At 41.9% G+C, this 12,379-nt stretch overlaps 1 protein-coding gene across 2 annotated transcripts in view; it reads right to left on the minus strand.

Moving 5' to 3' along the window:
• Window positions 1–12,379, minus strand: part of LOC121293100 (V-type proton ATPase 116 kDa subunit a-like) — a 107,499-nt gene that overhangs the window by 22,406 nt on the left and 72,714 nt on the right. For both annotated transcript variants that reach the window (XM_041215731.1, XM_041215730.1), the window contains 3 exons: window positions 11,401–11,558; window positions 9,935–10,028; window positions 8,856–8,974 (listed from right to left, as the gene is read on the minus strand). In XM_041215731.1, coding sequence (XP_041071665.1) covers window positions 8,856–8,974; window positions 9,935–10,028; window positions 11,401–11,558 — 371 coding nt within the window. The remainder of the gene's footprint in view (window positions 1–8,855; window positions 8,975–9,934; window positions 10,029–11,400; window positions 11,559–12,379) is intronic.

Here is a 12,379-nt window from a genome sequence, read left to right on the forward strand (position 1 = left end):
TATTCCAGGGGAATGGAGTATAAAAGTAGAGGTGTTTTGCTACAGTTATACAGGGTGCTGGTGAGACCACATCTAGAGTACCATCTACAGTTTTGGTCTTCTTATTTAAGAAAAAATATAAATGCATTAGAAGCAGTTAAGAGAAGGTTAACTCAACTGATTCCTGGGATGAAGGGGTTGGCTTATGAAGAGAGGTTGGGCCTATATCCATTGGAGTTTAGAAGAATGAGAGGTGATCTGATTGAAACATAAGATCCTGAGGGGACTTGACAGGGTGGATGCTGAAAGGATGTTTCCCTTTGTGGGAGAGACTAGAACGAGGGAACACAGTTTAAAAATAAGGAGTTTTCCATTTAAGATGCAGATGAGAAATTATTTCTCTGAGGATTGTTAGTCTATGGAATTCTCTTCCTCAGAAAGCAGTGGAGGCAGGGTCATTGAATATTTTTAAGGCTGCGTCATATAGATTCTTGACCGACGAGGGGGTCAAAGGATATAGGGGTAGACCGGAAAGAAGAGAACACAATCTGATGGCTGAACCAGATGGTTCATAACCTTGACATCATGTGGCCCCATGATGAGCTTCTGGCCACTTAACCACACCATCACTAAGACCGCCTATATCCATCTCCATAACATTGCCCAAATTTGTTCATCTCAGCTCATCTGCTGCTGAAACCCCCATTTATGATTTTGTTACTTGTAGACTTGGCTATTCCAAAACATCCCTGGCCCACCTCCCATGTTCTACCCTCTAAACTTTACATCATCCTAAACTCTACTGCCCATGTCCTAACTGGCACCAAGTCCATTCACCCATCACCCCTGTGCTCGCTGACCTATATTGTCCTCAGTCAAGCAATGCTTTGATTTTAAAATTCTTATCCTTGTTTTTAAATCCCTTACTTCTTTCCATCTCCATAATCTCCTGCAGCCCACAAACCTCCAAGACATCTACACCTCTGTAATTCTGGCACCTTGAGCAGCCCAAATTTAGTTGCTTCACCATTGGCAACCAAGACTTCAGTTGCTTAGGCCCCAAGCCCTATAAACCCTCCTTACACCTCTCGACCTCATTCTCCTCCTTTAAGACACTCCTCACAACCTACCTTTTTGACCCTCATCTTGTCTAATTGCTGGATGTTATATTTTGTGTACCCCTCTAAAGTATGATTGTGTCTCTAATGTAATAAAGCATCCTATGTAAATACAAGTTGTTGTTGTAACGCATTTTACAAGGTCCTCGAATGACATGTTAAGCCTGATATTTGTTCATTTGTTTAGAACACAGCAACACCTCGTGGTCTCCTGATGTACTACAGCGCAGGCAACAAATTGAAATGGAACTCACCAGCCCGCTTGTAGAATGTGGCTGTTTAATGTGGTGAGAGTTTCATTGCTGTTCTAACTGAGCTCTCAAAAGGAATGAAAGGGCTGCAGAGTTAGGTAAGTCAGATGAATGCTTTTATTCAGCTTCTTATTTCACAGATGCAATTTTTAGCGCAGTATTGGTATCTGTGCAACAATCTGAAGCCACTTCCCAGAGGCAAACACCAGGGTACAGATTGATAGTGACCTGTGGTTGCAATCTGGATGCATAAGAGAAAAACAGTGAGTTAAAAAATATTGAGTTGCTGAAAAAACTGATGATTTATTTGTTTAATACTAAAATTTAATCCATAAGTTTGAATCACAAAGGGGAGGGAGGAGGATTTGGATTTATATCCCACCTCTTTTGACCTCGGGATGTTCCAAAGCACTCAACAGCCAATGAAGCACTTTTGAAATGTAGTTACTGCTTTAACAAAGGAATTACGGTGACCAATTTTCACAAAGCAAGATTACAATGGTAATTGGATGATAAAGATTGGCCGGACCATGAGGCAACACTCCCCTGCTCTTCTTCAAAGGAGTGTCACGTGATGTTTTACAACCCCCCGAGAGGGCCTCAGTTTAACACCCCACCCACACAGTGCATCTCCAATGCTGCAACACTGCTTCTGGACTGCAATGGAATAGCCAGCCCAGATTTTGAGCTTAAGTCTCTGGAGTAAGGCTCAAGTCCATGACTTTCTGACTCAGAAGTGAGAAGTTCTTTTCATTTGTTCTTGGAATGTGGCCAGCATTTACTGTTCACTTCCAGTCACCCTTGAGAAGGTGGTGGTGAGCTGCCTTCTTAAACCCCTGCAGTCCACATGGTGTAGGTACACCCACAGTGCTGTTAGGAGGGAGTTCTAAGGGTTTACTCAGCGACAGTGAAAGAATGATGATATAGTTCTGAGTCAGGACGGTGTGTGGCTTGGAGGGGAACTTCCCATGTGTTTGCTGCCCTTGTTCTTCTATGTGGTAGTGGTCATGGGTTTGGAAGGTGATGTCGAAGGACACTTGGCAAATTGCTGCAGCACATCTTACATATGTAATGCACTGCTGCCACTGTGTGTCGGTGTGGGAGGGATTAAATGTTTAAGGTGGTGGGTGGGGTACCAATGAAGTGGGCTCTTTTTTCCTAGATGGTGTCAAGCTTCTCGAACGTTTTTGGAGCTGCACTAACCTATACCCACTTGTGCCTTGTAGATAGCAGATAGGCTTTGGGGAGTCAGAAGGCGAGTTACTCGCTGCAGAATTCCCAGCTTCTGACCTGTTCTTGTAGCCACTGTATTTATATGACTGGTCCAGTTCAGTTTCTGGTCAATAGTAACCACCATTGATAGTGGGGGATTCAATGATGGTAATACCACAATGTCAAGAGGAAATGGTTAGGTCCTCTCTTGTTGGAGAAAGTCATTGCCTGGCACTTGTGTGACATGAATGTTACTTGCCTGAATGTTGTCCAGGTCTTGCTGGCATGGACTGCTTCAGTGTCTGAGAAGCTGCAAATGGTACTGAATACTGTGCAAACATTAGAAGATACCCCACTTCTGACCTTATGATGGAAGGAAAGTCATTGATGAAGCAGCTGAAGATAGTGGGCCTAGGACACTACCCTGAGGAACTTATGAACAAAGGAGCAGGAGTAGGCCATTTGGCCCCTCGAGCCTGCTCCACCATTTAATAAGATCATGACTGATCTGATAGTAACCTCAAATCTGCATCCCACCTATCCCCTGATAACCTATCGCCACCTTGCTTACCAAGAATCTATCCACCTCTGCCTTAAAAATATTCAAAGACTCTGCTTCCACCGCCTTTTTAGGAAGAGAGTTCCAAAAGCTCATGACCCTCAGAAAAAAATGTTGCCTCATCTCAGTTTGAATGGGTGACCCCTTATTTTTAAACAGTGACCCCTAGCTCTAGATTCTTCCACAAGAGGAAACATCTTCTCCACATCCACCCTGTTAAGTCCCCTCAGGATCTTGTATGTTTCAATCAAGTCACCTTTATTCTTCTAAACTCTAGCAGATATAAGCCCAGCCTGTGCAACCTTTCCTCATAAGACAACCCACCCATTTCAGGTATTAGTCTGGTAAACCTTCTCTGAACTGCTTCCAACACATTTACATCCTTCCTTAAATAAGGCAACCAATACTATACACAATGCTCCAGATGTGGTCTCACTAGCGTCCTGTATAACTGAAGCATAGCTTCCCTACTTTTGTATTCAATTCCCCTCTGTAGTAATTATGGTTTTATTTAGTGTACCTTTAAGAATAATACTGTTAGGGAAGATCACCAAGAGGACAGTAGCGCGGGCTACCTCAACAGTCAGTGTGGAGATAGAGTTGGAGTTGAACGCACGTGTAGTTGTTGAGTATATTGTAAATAAACTTAATGTTTCCACCCAAGAAGTGTTTGCAGATCAACTCTATCATTAATAGTACAACTCGGCCACCCTACAACAAACTGGCAATGAGGATAAAACAGGATTGCACAGAAGACATCAAACTAAAAAGAAATCGGCACTGTATCTCACCCAGTGATTGTAAGTAGCAAGCTCTGTTAGAATTAAAGAAGTTATCCAATGTCAAAATGCCGCAATTTGGGAGAATTGATCCTTTTGAACCAGCCATAGATGATTGGTCTCAATATAGAGAACGATTCACATTCTTTTTTCAAGCAAACAAGATTACAGGGGAAGCGAAGAGGCAAGCAATCCTCTTGAGTATTTGTGGGAGCAAAACCTACAGTTTGATTCAAAGTTTGATGGCACCCAGTGCTCCAGATTTGAAAAATTTCAATCAGTTGGCTTCGTGAAGGGTCACTTTCAACCCAAGCCCTCAGTCATGATGCAGAGGTTCAGGTTTAATTCGTGAAGTAGAGCCCCGAGTGAGACAGTTGCATGCTACGTGACAAATTTGAAGCAGCTAACAGAACACAGAGTTCAGCCTGACTCTGAATGACATGCTCAGAGATTATTTAGTGCGTGGTGTGAAAAAGGACTCTGTTCAGAAAAGATCATTGTCTGAAGTGAATCTGGATTTCAAGAAGGCGCTAGAGATAGCATTGGCCATGCAGAGTGCTGTAAGAGATTCACAAGCAATACAGGGTGTGCAAAACAGCGCTGTTATCCACATCAAGCACGAAACCTCAGCCAAAAGTGATGTGAGAAAGCAAGGCTCTGCCAAGAAGCATGAAACAGCCCCCACTAGCCAAAGAATAAAGAAAAATAACTTAGCAGCAAAATCGAAGAATAATTTTAATAGAAGTGGAAATAGTCTTTTAGCAATTGGCAGTTTAAAAAAAATCAAATGCTACTATTGTCACAAAAATGGACATATAATGAGGCAGTGCAAGGAAAGATTCAAGCAGACTTGTAAACAAAAGAGGAAGCCCAATGAAATCTACAATGTACAAGAGCCTGAAGCACAAATTCAGAATTTTACTCATTGTTTAACCTGAAAGTTGGAAAGACAGAACCAACATTTGTCACAGTGAAAGTAAATGGCAAACCTGTTAAAATGGAAGTAGACATGGAGCTTCCGCTACAGTAATTGGAGAACAAACTTTCAGATATTTGAATAATGGTGATCATCAATTAAATTTGGAACAAACAGTGGCCAAACTAAAGACTTATGGAGGTGAAAACATTCAAGTAAAAGGCTTAAGCAGATTAACTGTTCATTATGGAAGCCAATCGGCAAAGCTACCAGTGTCAGTATTAAGAGGCAGAGGACCAAGCCTTCTAGGGCAAAATTGGCTAAGGGAAAACAACCTTGATTGGCCACTGAGATTCCAAAAAGAAGCTAGAAATATTCCTGCTTGGCAAAGGGAGTGTAAAGACTCAACAACCTGCAGAAATGCAGTCTGTCATAAGCCAAACCCTGGAAGAACAGCAGAATAAACTTGAAGAGACCATGCTTGATGATAGAGTTTGAGATGAGGTGAGCAACCTTCAAAGAGAAAGAAAACCTGTTGAAAGACCTTCACACAAGATTCCCTCAGGTCAAAGTTTGTACCTCTTGGAAAAATATGAAGAGAAACAGAAAAAATTCAGCATGTCTCTGAACAAACGGAAGAATCCATTGGCAGAGAAGACACAACAATGTTCAATTTTCCAGGAGGTAGCAAACAACTACAAAAAAAAGAGATGGAAGAGCTGAAGAATCAGCTAAATGAAGCCAAAGAGGCCTTGGAAGCAAAAGATGCAGAATTTCCCAAGAAGCAGATAGATAATGAAATTTTGGGGAGACTCAGCCACTGACCTCAGACAAGTTAAGCTTGCATCTGAGTGAAGGCTGGCCAATAATGAAGTCAAAAAGAAGGCTGAGATTAAAATCTGCGCTAGGAAGAAGATACAGAAATACTAATAGGGCTTTAATTCTGGCAGCATACGAATACACTTTAGTACATAGGCCTGGCAATCAAATTACAAACACTGATGCCCTTTGTCGTTTGCCTTTACAAGAAAACGATGAGCATGTCCCAGTTCCTCAGGAACTTGCTTTACTTTTAAATTTCTTAGATTCCTCGCTGGTATGTACTCAACAGACCAGAGACTGGACAAGTCAGGTCCCATTCCTATCACAAGTACGAGAACAAGTGCTACATGGTTGATGACAGGTGCCTGTATCTGATGAAATGAAACTATACTTCAACAGAAGACATGAAATAACCAGCCTGAATGGCATCCAATTGTGGGGTGCTGGACTGATTGGCTCCCTTCCCTTTGGAGGAACTCTTAATTGAACTACACAGTGCCCATCCAGGAATTTCCCGAATGAAGACCATAGTGCGCAGCTATCTATGGTGGCGAGGGATGGATGGAGAAAGAGAGTTTAGTAAAGCACTGTGTGCAATGTCAGCAACTGCAAAAGTTGCCAGTGACAGCTCCGTTACACCCATGGGAGTGACCAGGTAGACACTGGGCACAGTTACACATTGACTACGTTGGATCTTTCCTGGGAACAATGTTTCTGCTCATTGTCAATGCCCATTTAAAATGGTTGGACATATATGAGGTGAAGTCACCAATATCAGGCACTAACATTGAGGACCACCAAAAATGGTCATTTCCAATAACAGCACAGCATTTACGAGTGCTGAGTTTCAATGGTTTATCAGCCTCAATGTTATTACTCATGTAAAAACTGCACCGTACCACCCTTCCTCAAACTGACTGGCCGAAAGGGTGGTTCAAACGTTCAAGACAGGCATGAAAAAGCTAACTGGTGATTCCTTGGCAACCCAAGCCAGCACGCTTTCTTTTTCATTACAGGACTACCCCTCACAACAACAGGTGTCACATCTGTGGAGTTATTGTTGAAATGCTGTCCTAGGACGAGATTGAGCTTAATAATGCTGAACTTAGAAGGGAAGGTGGAAAGGAGTCAAGGAAGCCAGAAAACTAGATATGACCGGCATAGTCATGAGAGGTAATTTATCGTGGGAGAGCCGGTATACCTAAAAAAAACTTCAGGGAAGGACTAAAGTGGTTACCGGATGAAATAAGTGCGGTGACTGGACCTCCATCTTACCATGTGGAGGTGGAAGGCCAGATCATCCGTAAACATGTGGACCATTTAAGAAAGGGAGACGCACGTCATCAAGATTTGGTTCCACCAGTGACCATGACCCGGTCTGCATTTCCTGTTGAGGATACTCAACCCAGGACAGACATATCTGATGCTCCTGTCAGAGTCAAGGATACAGAACTACAAGTGCCCACGGAAGCACCTGATGTTCAGGCAACTCCAGAAAGGAAGTTCCAGACAAAGAATCTGAAGTTGTGGAGCTGTGAAATTCCACACACACCAGGAAACCACCTGAAAGACTGAACTTATACTATTTACAATGGGTAAGGAATTTACGTCATCTTGAAAAATAAGTACTTGTAAATATAACATGTATAGCCAAGTTTAAGGGGGAGGAATGTAGTAATTATGATTTTATTTAGTGTGTAATGTACCTTTAAGAATAATACTTGTTAGGGAAGATCACATGATCTGTAGTAACCAATAGGACAGTAGCACAGGCTACCTCAGCAGTCCATGTAGAGTTAGAATTGGAGTTGAAAGCACACATGTATTTGCTGCTGAGTATACTGTAAATAAACTTAATGTTTCCACCCAAGAAGTGTCTGCAGATCAACTCTATCACTAATAGTTCAACTCAGCCGCCCTTACAATAAACGATAACATTCTATTAGCTTTCCTAATTACTTGCTGTACTTGCACACTAGCCTTTTGCGATTCATGCACTAAGATACCCAGATCCCTCTGCATCTCAGAGCTTTGCAATCTCTCACCATTTAGATAATATGCCTCCCTTTTATTCTTCCCGCCAAAACGGACATTACATTTTCCCACATTATACTCCAATTCTTGCAACAGTGTGCTGGGGCAGAGATGATTGGCCTCCAACCTCAACCACCTTCCCAAAGATATTCAACAAATCACAATTGAGCCAGTCAAGTGCAAGAAACTTAATTAAAAGTGAGATAAAATTAAAAGTGATGTATCAATTGTCAGTTTGACACAAAGTTTTCACGATATTTGCATGGACAAAGGATGCAGAATGCCAAGCCTGATAATCCTTGGTCTGTGATCCCACTGGTACATTGTGGCTGCTAGAGAATGTGGGATTAGTGAGACCGCATCTCACTTGGACTCCCTATTGCTGCCAATGCCACTGCTGGTTCAACCCAAGTTCACACCAACTCCAAAATGCCTGAAATTTTGGTTGGGGTTGGGAGAATGGAGGTGGGCCTGGTCGCCCAATGCCTTCCTCAATACAGAAATAATTTTCTTCTCCTCTTAGCTCCCTTACCATATGGAGGGAAACTTCCAGTGTAGGAACTTTTCCTCCTTCCACCCTGTTGGTTCCCAGCCTTAAAAGCTGAGGGAGAAGTTTTTACTTCTGACGAGAAAAACCAAGAAAGTTGCAGCATATTTCCAGGCTGTGTCAACTAGAGTTACTGCAGGAGTCTGCTGGAACAACAGAGTAAAGTAGGCTCCATTTGGTGCCCTTGGCTCAGTGGGTAGCCTGCTCTCACTTGGGTCAGAAGATCAAGAGTTCAAGTCCCACTCCAGAAACTTGGGCACAAAATCTAAGCTGACACTTCAGTGCAACACTGAGGGGCTGCTGCACTGTCAGAGGTGCCATCTTCCGATCAGGCATTAAACTTAAAACCTGTCTGACTTTCTGATAAGCATATGACATTACAGTATACCAAAGAGGAGAAGTAGTTCTCCCAGTATTCTTGGAAAAATTCATACTTCAACAAACAAAATAGATGTGGTCTTTATCTCTTTGCAGGACCATGCTGTCTATTAATTGGCTATGTTTTCCTGCAAGTGATCAGATCTCAAAACTACTTCATTGATTCTAAAGTGTTGTTTTGGGACATGTTAAGTTCATGAAAGTTGTTCTATAAATACCTGTCTACATAAGCGCACCCAGAAATAATCTCTCGTACTTACATGTGATTGAAAATACTGAGGACAACACCGAAGACCATCTGTGTAATACCAAGGATGACTGACATCTTCATCTTGTAAGAGTTGAGGAAGGTTAGCTTGTTTGAAGCTATGTTCCAAATCTTTGGATTAACAAATAATACTTATTAGGAGCTGTTGGGATGAGAGCAATTTTTTTTTTATTCTTTCGTGGGTGTCGCTGGCAAAGTCAGAATTTGTTGCCTATGCCTAATTTCTCTTAAATTGAGTGGCTTGCTAGGCTATTTCAGAAATCATTCAAGAGTCAACCTCATTGCCGGGGACCTAGAGTCACATGTTGGCCAGACCAGGTCAGGGCAGCAAATTTCCTTCCTTAAAGGACATTATCGAAGCAGGCCAGTTTTTCTGACAATCAAAGATAGTTGTCATGGTCACCATTACTGAAATGAGCTTTACGTTTCAGATTTATTAATTTAGTTTAAATTACACCAGCTGCCGTGGTGAGATTTGAACCTACGTCCCCAAAGCATTAGCCAGGGGCTCTGGATTACTAGTCCAGTGACATTACCATTTATGCCACTGACTCTCCTAGTGCAATTAGTAATTTTGAGATATAAATTATCAGTGATGTTATCATACAAACCCTGAAGCATACCTGCATTAAATTCCTTTCACTGTGATTTTAACAGATGTGTGAACTCTTTGACGATTACCATGTGCCTTACCCTTATACTGTCCCTTATCCAGTAAAGGGCTGGTCATTAGCCTGATCTTGGCCTCAAGTATTTTGGTTCAAACTGACTGTCAAATGTGTTGTAAAGGCCCCAAATTCATCAGTTCTGGTGCTGATGATTTGGTAATTTGGTTAAGGGAAACCAATAAGAAATGGAGAAAATAGAAAATTTCCAGTGGTGCAGCAAACCATCCCATGATCAATGTTGGAAAGCACAGATGTTGGAAAGGGCATTAACAGAGGTGGGAGGAATTTAAACACAAGGGCGTGAAATATGAAATTTCAGGCATTGGAGACCCTAGTTTAAGGTTTCTTGATTATTAGGACAGGACTAGGGAACTGGAGGAGTCGGTAACGTAATATTCCTCACCGGATCAATGCCAAATGGGTATGGATTTCCAGAGAATACTCCTGGCACAGCAGGATCCAATTGTAGTAACAGGTTGTTTTCAATAACATGGTCGCTGTACAAAGAACGAAACAAAAAGACAAGGAGTTATTACATTTTCTCAGTCAATGACAGACAAAAACAAACACTGGCAAATACAGCTAGGGGATATCAACGTCTTGGAAATAGTCCAAAGGAAGGCCACCAATTGATACCACAAGTAACAATTTGTAATTGTATAATTAATTAGCTTTAATGTTTAAAAAACAAACCAAGATGCTTCACATTGGCATAACCTGAAAAGCGAGCACAGAGCCAAAGGAGATATTGTGAAATTGGTCAAAGGCATGTTCTGACAGTTGGGCTTTAGGGGAGGTCTTAAAGGAGGGAGAGGTGGAAGCAGAGGGTTCATGGAGGGAATACCAGCATGTGGGGCCTAGGCTTTGAAGGCATGGTCACTAATGGTGAGCAAAGTGCATGGGAGAAAGGGATGCACCAAGGAGAAAAGGCAGGGGAATGGATTGTTGAGACTGGATGAACGGGTTGGTGGAATTAACAGAGGTGGGAACAATTTAAACAAAAGGGTGTGAAATATGAAATTTCAGGCATTGGAGGCACTAGTTTAAGGTTTCTGGATTATCAGGACAAGATTAGGAAACTGGGGAATTTTGCCCTGGGGAAGAAAAAGATCACAGACTGAAGGGATATGATTGGGCTTTTTAAAGTAACAAAGGGAAAACTTCCCCAAATGAATAGGCTGCTTCTGATAGATGAGTCAATGCTGTGTTATGAGGTTACAGTTGTCCTTAACAACCCTGGAATGGGGGGGAGATGAAAGCGTAGCTCATGTTTCTGCTCCCAATTACTCCCCACCTGGAAAATGGAAGTACGTGGAGATTAGGCAACAGTTTGGGTGTGCATTGTAATAGCCCCCTATAGACAAATAGCCTCCCAACACTTAATTAAGGGCCCAATTTTAACTGTGCGAATGGACGGGTTTTGATCAATTTAAAATCTCACTCATTGTCTGATACGGAAGACTGGTCACTTGGCTGAGGGTTCGGAGAGCCCAACGCCCTTGGACCAAAGTGCTGCACCATTAAGAGTAAAGAATGGGGAGAAACCATATGTGCTCAACATTTGAATATCACCAATGAAGAACAAAGGAATTAAGTTTCCAAGGAATTTCCCCCAATCATCTTCAGCTGAAGATCCTCAGGGCCCTTGAAGAAATGTTCAAAACACTATCTGCACCAATCAGATTGCAGTGGGCCACTTGGAAAATCCTAGCCCACCTGGAAATGTGACTCATTCACCAAGTGTCACCGTTTTACCGCACCTCACCCTGAAACTGAGCAGTTTTCATCCGATCTCACATAGTTAGCATTCTGGGTAATTATTACTGACCAACTGATCTTTTATCACCGGGGATTGGTTGCAAGACTTACTTCCAACTTCCATTGCGATACATGGCCCGGACATGCCATGAGGATCCAAATATGTTGAAGGATTTTGAAAAGCAATCATTGTAGATGAATCCAGTGTAAATGGAAAATATGCTCATCAACAGGATGAGGTAGCGTCCACTGAAGAAGGTATTCCAGATCTGAATTTGGGGCAACAAGCAGTTTTAGGCTTCATCTCCAGTTAAATACCAAGGACACATGTAAAGAATTAACTTCCTACCAGCTACAGCGTTCCACCAAGCCACAATTGTTGTGAATCTCTCCAGAAATTACAAGCTCCAAGGAACGGATCATCAAAAAGATACCAGGGTTTATAGGGTTAAATTATCCAGTTTCCTGTGAACTTGGATTGCATTCTCTTGATCTTAGCGGAATGAGAAACCTTTTAATTGGGCTGTTTAAAATAGCAACAGGATTCAATCAGGTCAATAGAGAAATTATTTCCTGTGGCCGGGGAAGACAGAACAAAGGGGTAGAAAATTAAATTTACATCTAGAAGTGAAATCAGGAAGCACTTTTTCAAAAACCAGGTAGTGTAAATCTGAAACTCTCAGTCAAAAGGCTATAGATCTATTAAAATTTTTAAAACTGAGGTTGATAGATTTTTTATGAAATAAAGATATTGAGGGATATGGATCAAAGCTGGGTACATCATTCATTCTTTAATAAAATGACAGAACAGGCTCAAGTAGCTGAATGGTCCACACTTTGTTTACTGTACAAGTGTCATTGCACAAGTTAGATTTAGTACAATTTAAATGTAGTTAGTAGCTTTACCAGTACTATCCAAACATGAAGCATATCGTGGCAACAGACAATAGCGTCACCATGCAACACAACAGGCTGAAGAATAGATATTCAATCATTGCTGTTGATGCATTAACCTCAGCCTTCTCTCCTGTCCCTTCTACAGGCAGAAGGATATAACGGGACACCAGTCTCAGCTCAGTTATCTGCTCTC

This window comes from Carcharodon carcharias, chromosome 21, assembly GCF_017639515.1.
Source record: "Carcharodon carcharias isolate sCarCar2 chromosome 21, sCarCar2.pri, whole genome shotgun sequence".
Classification (NCBI taxonomy): domain Eukaryota; kingdom Metazoa; phylum Chordata; class Chondrichthyes; order Lamniformes; family Lamnidae; genus Carcharodon; species Carcharodon carcharias.